Raw genomic sequence first — 9,168 nt, 5'->3', positions numbered from 1 at the left:
CTAAAATGTGTGTAAGTCCACACTGATATAAGTAATAATAAATAAGCAAAAAAAATGTTAAATAGGGGAGAAGAGACAGCTCTTTTGGTAGAATGCTGGAGGAAAGAGGAAAATAGAAGATCAGCATAGTGATAATTAATCATTGCAGACAAGACCCACCAATCGATGCAGAAATCAGTGGGTGAAACTTTGAGGAAGAACAAGATATTCACATAGTCCCAAAGTATCTTCCCCCTAGATATTTATTAACTACAAAGAGAAAGATAATAACTTTACAGTGAAAAAGTCTGGCAGACTCCATCGTAACAAGTGAACAAGACAGATCGACGTCTTGAGCCCCGCACAGGATGCACCGTTCTATTGTTTTCTTGCCAACATGCCTGACATTCCTATCATGAGAAAACATTAGACAAACCCAAATGAGGGGACAGTCTACATTTTGTACTCTGTAGTGACCTCTTGAATTGTGGCTGGGGACCACAGCTACTCTCTCTCTCTGTGTTCTACATTCTGTCTTTTATATCCTACAAAATAACTGACCCGTGCTCTTCAGAAGTGTCAAGGTCGTGGGCTGAGCAGTTAGCTCCACTGGTTAGAGCATGGTGCTCACAACCCCAAGTTCCAGGGTTCAATCCCTGTAACAGCCAGCCACCCAAAAGTGTCAAGGTCAAGAGAGACAAGGAAAGACTGAGGACATCCCAACCAAACTGTCACAGACTGGAGGAGACCAAGGAGATGAGACAAGTAAATGCAAGATGGGATCCTGGGTTGGATTCTGGATTAGAAAAAGGACATTAGTGGAGAAACTGGTGACTTTTGACTAAGGGCTTTAGTGTAGCTAATGGCACAGGACCGGTGTTCCTCTCCTAGTTTTGATGATGTACTAGGTTATGTGAGATGTTCTCATCAGGGAGGTTGGATATACAAGTTAACTCTGCATCTGCACATTTAAAATTAGTTCAGAATAAAAGGTTTTATTCAAAAAGAGCCCACATGTTTTAAAGATAAATAATGAAATACTGATGGAGTTTTTTAAGGGCCGGGAGTGTCTTGAACATGACCCACACTCGTCACCAGTTTTCCTGGCAGACCCTAGATGAGGTGTGTGTTCACTGAAAATTTCCCACTGTGGGCGCTCTCTATAAAAACGGGGGAGGTGCTGCCTGCGGTGACAGAGCCCAGGGCTGCAGTCAGGGAACAGGGCCCATGCCCTGGCTTGTGCACACCGCTGGCCCTGATGAGCAGAAGTGGCCCAGGTGGGCATTTGCCCGGCCTCGGGGCCCTTCGCCATCGCCACTTCTGCAGGGTTCGGATGGCATGCATCCCCAGCCTAGGTGCAGGATGCGACAAACGGAGTCCAACCATCTGATTTCTCCCCTGACAGGAACGGGGGAGGCCGCAGTGGGACGTTCTGTGCCATCAGCATCGTGTGCGAGATGCTCCAGCACCAGAGAACCGTGGACGTCTTCCACGCCGTGAAGACGCTGAGGAACAACAAGCCCAACATGGTGGACCTCCTGGTAGGATGCCCCCCGTGCCCCCCAGGGCAGCCCCCTCCCCATCGGGCTCTGCCAGCTCCCAGATTCACGATGACACCACTTCATAGAGGAAGAGGCTTGTGCCTTAGGCCAAACGCAGTGTCTAGGCTGTAGCCCTGCTCGCCCTCCTCGCCTCCCCTCTCCTCCCCTCTCCCTTTGCTTTCCCACCAGCAGACTTCGTCTCCATCCATTTGAAATGTGGAAATAGCTGAAACTCACAAGTGAACATCCTCATTAGCTTCCTGTCCTGGCAGTGCCTTCCACATGACTAAGCACTCAGTCTTCACAGAGAAGAAATAATCACAGCACATGAAATGCCAGATTTTCAAATTATATATTTTATAAATAGCTTAATCGCCTAATATTTATCAAAGCTGTGAATTTTAGTTTGACATCCAGAATATTGCATTTAATTAAGGTGGCCATATCTGAGAAGAGGGTTAGAGGAGCTGAGAAACAAAGGACCCTGAGCAATTATTTTCTTGGAGTATTTCATGAAATCTCTTTTTATGTGGAGCTGTTGAAATGCCAACCACTGTGACTTAAGAATAGTAGAATCGCTTAAAAGGAGGAAGCTTTTAGATCAGGTTTTGTACTTCTCTGTGAGCGAGGAAGTATCTGAAGGAAACAGGGATAGTGCAAGGTTGGGGGAAGGGCCTGGGGCGGGGGAGGGAGGAAGAGACGACCTCCCAGGCCGTGACACTGCAGCAGAGGGGTTAAGGTTAAAACATAAAGGGACTCGAGACAGAGCGGAGATTAAGCTGAAGTTGAGGAAGTGGCCATGGTCCCCATGTGCGACTTGAGGAGTCATTACAGCAGTGCTTCGGGCTGGCTAACAGCAGTGACCCATGACAATCAGCTCCTGGGCCACAGCAAGTCCGACTCAGCAGCCACTCTCCAGAGCATCTGCCTTCCCCAGACACATGTCTGTGCTGGATGAGCTGTTCCATTCCCAAGAAGCACAGTGCTGGCCAGTGAATTTGGCAGAACAATGCCTGTCTGGCCGGGATACTCTGAGAACCATCCACAGTTCTCACACTGGCTTCTGTAGCAAAAAGGACCATGCTCCCCCAACTCCTGCCCTGCAGAAAGCCCATGGAAACCCAAATTCTAGTCTCAGCTCTGCTACTAATTCAAGTTAGGTGACCTCAAACACATGTACTTTGCAATGTGAGTGTCCTTGGGCATATCGCTTAACTTCCTTGGGTTTCAGTTTTGTAAACGAGGGGAAATATTAGCTTACTGAGGTGACCCAGTGTGAAAGTGTTTTGGAAACTGCAAAGGGGAGAGAGGTGGTTATTGATACTGCAGGTATCTACAGGGCATGACGCCCCAGTGGCCTGTCAGAGCAGAGGAGGAGGAGGCTGGCAGCTGGCGCTGATGTGAGGCTCTGGGCGTCCTGCCTGTAGTAGCAGGTTTCCTGTGGATGGGCTGAAAGGCCGACTGGTGTGTTGGGTGTGTGGGCTTAGCTAGAACCCGCTGCAAACTGTCTTCCTCCCTGGGACCCACGTGCACGGGAAAGAGTTCTGTCACCATGGAATTCTCCATCTTCTGGGTTGGGGGCAGTTGAGAAAAGAATCATGTGGTGGCTGTCAGTGGTGGCCTGAGTTAAGGACAGATAAGGCTGGCAGAGGATGGAAATGAATGCATCAATTAAAATCCTGCGACTTCGTTTGGTGTTTGACCTCACTGAGTCAGCACAGGTGTGCGGCTTCCACACTGCGGTTGGCATTTAGGCAGTGCTGACCTTGATAAAAAGTGTCATTTTCCTCTCCTTACAGCCTGAATGAAGCAGATTAGATATAGACCCTTCCAGGCCTTTCCTCTAATGGCTCTGGCTGCGGCTTTTTACCACTCACGAATTTTTATGGGCAGAAACAATAGGGCTTTTTCCAAATCAGTGGAGCAGACTACAGGAGAGGAGTGGGTCTTCATGCGATGAATGGAGACTTAGGTGATTGGACCAGAAGGGGGCTCGTGGCCACAGCCCACCGTTCTGACAGTGCAGACGCTTCTCTAGTGACCTGCAGTTCTAATGGGGAAAGGAGCCTCGGCATACCCGACCTCCAAATGTCAGCACAGTTCTAGGATAAGGTCAGTGGATGAGAAACGTAGAAAAGTTTTGCAATTTTCTAAGAAAACTGTCTGATAAGTCTGTCACGGTGACTGTTAACAGAATAATAGATAATATATGGTGACCAAAGAAAAAATGTCACAGTGCTCTCTTGTCAGTAGGTTTGAAGCTTCCTTCCAGAATTGAATAGGAGGTCTTGTTGTTTCACCTGTAAGTACGATTTCTATTTAGTTGGTATCACACACGTAGATGTTGGCCGAGGGTATTAATTAACTTAGGTCAGGGTGATAACAACTGGTACTACTGTATTGGGCATAACAGTCCACATGAGACCTGAGTTTGTCCTAAGCACAGGATGCTGTCTCAGCAGCTGGAAACGGTGGGTGCTGAGTTGTCTCGGCTGTATCTTCAGAGTGCTGTGTGTCACAAAGCCTGGGCACGCCTCTGAGCTGGCCCTGCCAGTGTGGGATGAGAGGGGCCTGCATCTCTGTGCATCTCCCTTTACAGCTCTGATTTTTCTAAACTGCTTCTGAGTTTGAAAATTCATCCACATATTTTGAAGCATGGCACTCTCAAGGGAGACCCAATAGAACCTAAAGATTTATTTCTTCAAATTTTTAGTTTTGGGGGCTCTGGAGAAAAGCCAGGAGATTGCCAGGAGACAAAATAATTTATAACCTGAGACTAGATTTTTTTTTTTATCCAGTGAGGTAGCCACATTTTTTCCTGATCCTTTTTCAGCCCAGCTTCTAAGTTATACATCTCTTCAACCAGCCTCAAGTCCCCATCAGAGAATTGGGTCTCCAGAGGGCAGACAGGCCGGCACACTCTGAGATTCCCCGCAACTTGCCTGGTTCGATTCGGGTGGCGTCCTCAGTGCCTGAGAGCCTTTGGAGCTGTGATGCCACAGGACCGCGCTGCTTGACGCCAGCAGCCGTCCTTTCCCCTTCATCTTCCTCACTTGGCTTTTGAAGTTCCCAGGGCTCTGCCTTAACAGAGAAACAGCCTTTGGGGACAGAACTTGCCTAGAGAAACACAGCATCCCCTGGGAGGTGGCAGAAACTTTGGAAGGCTCCCCTCTGCCAGCCTAGCCTTACCCAGGAAGTGACCACCTGGCCTCATCATCCCCCAGTGCTCTCAGCAAGTCTGGCAAAGCTGCCTCATCGGGCAGATGCACACTTTAAATAACCATCTGTTTTTGAACTACGTGTCAGCTGGGGCCTCCCAACTTCTGTAATCCAAATAAGATGAGCCCAGATCCCCAGAGAGAGGTTCAGGCCTGGGCATGCACAGCCTCATGGTCACCTTTGACTCCTGACTCTGCTCTGTGGACACCCAGACCAGAAAGTCTGCATCCGTCAGACAACAACACACTCCCTCTAAACGTTCATTCATAAAGGGCACAGCCTGCAAAGCAAGGCACGCTTGAAACAAAGCATGGGTGACATCGCCCCAGTGTAGTGTCCTGTCACCACCCTCCTGCAGGCTGCTTTGCTCAGGCTTTGGCTACTTCTTCCTCCACCTTTTCCATGCTGCTGGGTCCCCTCTCCTGCTCCCTTTTTTGTCCCAACAGCCCCATCACTACAGCCCACCCCTTCTCTCCCCGTGTCTCCTTCTCAGGAGCTAAACAAATTTCTGCCAAGCACATGCCCTTGGACATCTTGGCTTCCCCTAAAGCCCACTTACCATGGTATTTTCCCAAGAAAAGACCATTTCCCATCTAAGAGAAAGTCTGGTCTGAGCTCTAAGATAGTAAAATCCTACCTGCTAACATCTCACTGGGATGATCAACAGTGTCTTCTCTCAACTCCCTTCAACACTTACCTCCCAGCCTCTGCTCTGTGCGCAGTACTTTGTGGGGTGTGTCGTGGGTGCAGAAGAAGTAGGAGACAGGGTTTCTCCCTCACAGAGCTCATAACTCGTCAGGGATGCAAAGCCTGAGTCCTTCCTGAACCTCAGTTTTCCTCATCTGTAAAGAGGGGATAAGAATATTAAGCCAGTCCCAGAAGGCCACATATTGTACAATTCCATGCACATGGGATGTTCAGAATGGGCAGTTCCATGGAGACAGGCAGATTAGTGGCGGCCAGGGGCCAGGGCAGGGGCAGAGGGACTGACTGCTAACAGGCACAGGGTTTCTTTTTGGGTGATGAAAATGTTCTAATCAGATTGTGTACAACTCTGTAAATATACTGAAAACCACCCTACTGTGTCAAAAGACAAACTTGCAACAAATTAAAGATCTAATTGGCTTTTATTAGCAGTCCTGGAATTGGGCAGTATCTCATTCTATAAAGTAGAACGGGCGTTCCAATGAGCCGAGCAGAGGGGATGGGCTTTCTAGGCAGAGCAGAGGCAGAAACAGAACAAAAAGCAGCTCTGTCCTTTCAGCCACCACCCTTGTAGGGTTAAACCAGAGGGGACTTCCCTATCGTGCCGGCTCAGGAAAACCGGCCCCTTTGACTGGTTACTGTGAATCTCCTCTTTTGTGGAAAACTGGCCCATTTGAAAGTTCCATTTGATTACATATCCCTTGGCATGAGTGACTCCATTCTGGTCTGGTCTGCTGGGCCTAGTGCAGGAAGCCGCTCCAAAACAATGTCCTCGTGAATTTTAACAATGGTAGCCTTTGAAAGGGTTAATTTTATGGTATGTGAAATATATCTCAAGAAAGCTGTTGTTTTTTTAAAAAGTAACATCAAAAAAAAAAAAATGCTGCTTGATCTTAGGTGCCTACAGGGCTGTTCTGTTTACAGAACATGATCCCGTGAGTGACTTCACAGTGAGTCACCTTCACAGAAGTGGGAAATCACTGCTGTCACACCCTTACAGATAAGGATACTGGTCTAGAGTTGTAATTCCATCCACATATTTTCCATGGGTCAATACACTTTGCAACAAGTGGACTTCAGAGGGCTGGAAATCCTCAATTTGTAACTAGCACAAGCCAGGTGCGAATCACGATCCCAGCTCCACACCATAGACTTTGACCAGCCCACAGGGATCCCCCCACAAGCTGTCTTAACAGCCTAGAGGGTACACTCCAACAGGGCTCTTAGGGTTTGTCATGGGTAGAAAAGACAAAGGGAAAAATTCAGCAGCTTATGCAAAGCCATCAGATGAAAATTCCAGATAGAATGTAGCCCAATATGTAATCACAGAATGTGTGGGAGTCTGAAGGGGGGAAGGGCCCCATATGAAAGTTCTGGTCAGAAATCCTCACTGTATTGATTTGTTATTGGCTGCCTCGCAAGCCCACAGAGTTCCAGGAGAAATCCAGGGTAAAGGGTCACAAACCAGTGTGGCCTCTCATGTCCGGAGAAAGGACCCAACCAGTATGCAGCTTAATCTCAGACCCCTTTGAGAATAACCCTCCTTGTGTGGGAGTCTGAAGGGGGGAAGGGCCCCATATGAAAGTTCTGGTCAGAAATCCTCACTGGATTGATTTGTTATTGGCTGTCTGGCAAGCCCACAGAGTTCCAGGAGAAATCCAGGGTAAAGGGTCACAAACCAGTGTGGCCTCTCATGTCCGGAGAAAGGACCCAACCAGTATGCGGCTTAATCTCAGACCCCTTTGAGAATAACCCTCCCACCACCATGGGCCTGGTGATGTCAGAAAACCGTGTCCTCCTCAGTGGTTCTCAAACTTGGCTGCACAGTGAAGTCACCTGGGAGCTTTCAAACAGTTCCGACCCCTGGGCCCAGCAGCCACTCTGACCTGGTTGATCTGGAGCTTGGCTTCAACAGCAGAAGGTTAAAGCCCACAGGTGATCCTCACATGTACCTGAGGTTAGGAATTTAGGATCTAACTAGAATCGATAGCTGTGCCCCAGACCCCCAAAGCCGGAGGCTCTGGGGGTGGAGCCAAGCCTGGGGGCTGGCTGAGCAGCTCAGCAGAGGGGTCCGCAGACCTCCCCTTCCTCCCTTCCTGGGTGGTGTCCCCGGCCTGCCCGCACCCCTCTCCACCCCTCCACGCCCAGGCCTCCATTCTCTCAACCTCACGCTTTCCAGGTCCCACCTTCTGGAACTTAGAGCTGGCTGCCCAGACTGGGCCTTACTTCCTTCTTCATTATAAAGAAAATGATGTACTGGACAATGTACTCACCTCCAAAATGGCACGTGGTGTGGGGCCTACGGTTCTCCCCCTGGTGCAGACAACACAGTCCACTGACTGATGTCATCCCCTCTACAGCTCCACCTGTGAAAGTGTGTGGAATTCACAGGCTTTTTGACAGGCTGTGGTGTGTGTGTGCATGCGTGTGTACTCAGCACATGCTGGGGTGGAGGTGGAAGAGTCAGGTGGGGATCCAAGGTGAACTCAGGTTCCTGAGCAGCCCTGCCATCCGCACTCCTAGCACTTCAAATTCTCCTGTGGTCGGTCTTCCTGAAATCTTGAGCAAGGGTTTGGAGTAGTCCTTGTTAATGCCCCATTCCATCCCCTGCCCCCAGACTCTGGCCTCCTTGAGGCAGGGCCCAGGTGCCCAGCCTGCCTCCCACCCTTGGCACCAGCAGAGCACCTGGCTCTGAGGAGATGCCCAGTAAATACTGGCTGAATGGCTGGACCCTCCTTCTCTGCAGCCAGACCCACATCCAGCCTGAGCTCCCCTGCTGCTCTCTCCAGCCTAGAGCAGGCTGCAGCTACACGCTGTTGGCTGCTGGATAGGGAACTGGACATGGGCTATGCATGGGGATTTGCTGAAGGAAGTTCCACGTGCATTTTTTGAAGATACAGATGAAAGGACCAGTTCCTTCAGTGTCAGACTAAATCTGTCTCGTTGAGTGGTGGTGTGAAGTTACTGGTCTCCTTGGCACAGAGTGGCAGGTCACCCCATGACCTGGTTGGGAACATTGACCCAAGAAGTGGGGACCACTTCTGATTGATGCCCTCCTTGCAGGGCATCAATCAGAAGGATTTTTCCAGCCTGGAAGATCTGTCATTGCAGGATCCAGCCAAAGTTGTGAAACTTGTCTTAGTTTCAAAAAGCAGGTGCCTCAGGGAGGGAAGCTTTGCCCCAGGTAGGTGGGTAACTTTTCTCTTTGAATCTTCTTAGGCACTTGATGTGGGGCGTTTGAAGTGCCCACACTGACTGCCAGGCCCCCGAGTTCCTCTGACAAAGGAGCCCTTCGCGGGAGGCTCCTAAAGCTGCCTGCTGCTGTTCTGGCCTCATGACTCCCTCGCTGAGTGAGCTAGGGACTTTTCAAGTATAACCTCAGTTTTAAGTTCCCTTTCAGATTTTACTGTCTTCCCCTTCATAGGGACAAGAAGCGTGGCCCAGTGGGGACAGTGTCAGGGGTCTTGAAGAGGAATAGTGGGTTGCCCTGTTATGGTCTTGCACAAGAATGTGAGGATCGGGCTGGGCTCCTCTCCTGAGACCCTGCTCACAGCCCTTCATGCCTGAAGCCAGCTGATGTCACTCAAATTGGGAGCACTCAGGACCAAGGCCTAAACGTCTTCTTTCCCCTGAAGCACAGGGATAGCTCATGTGGCTTAATTATAGCATTCAAAAGCCAGTGAGCTAAGAGAGGAAACTGCAGAAGACAGGCCTGTACCTGGTG

At 49.6% G+C, this 9,168-nt stretch overlaps 1 protein-coding gene across 3 annotated transcripts in view; it reads left to right on the top strand.

Annotated features, from left to right (window-relative positions):
• PTPRM (protein tyrosine phosphatase, receptor type, M) overlaps positions 1-9,168 on the top strand; it is a 361,286-nt gene that overhangs the window by 347,331 nt on the left and 4,787 nt on the right. For all 3 annotated transcript variants that reach the window (XM_008574057.1, XM_008574056.1, XM_008574058.1), the window contains one exon: positions 1,385-1,520. In XM_008574057.1, the coding sequence (XP_008572279.1) occupies positions 1,385-1,520 (136 nt within the window). The remainder of the gene's footprint in view (positions 1-1,384; positions 1,521-9,168) is intronic.

The sequence above is a fragment of the Galeopterus variegatus genome, unplaced genomic scaffold (genome assembly GCF_000696425.1).
Source record: "Galeopterus variegatus unplaced genomic scaffold, G_variegatus-3.0.2 Scaffold993, whole genome shotgun sequence".
In the NCBI taxonomy this organism is placed as follows: domain Eukaryota; kingdom Metazoa; phylum Chordata; class Mammalia; order Dermoptera; family Cynocephalidae; genus Galeopterus; species Galeopterus variegatus.
This window is presented reverse-complemented; position numbering and strand designations above follow the sequence as displayed.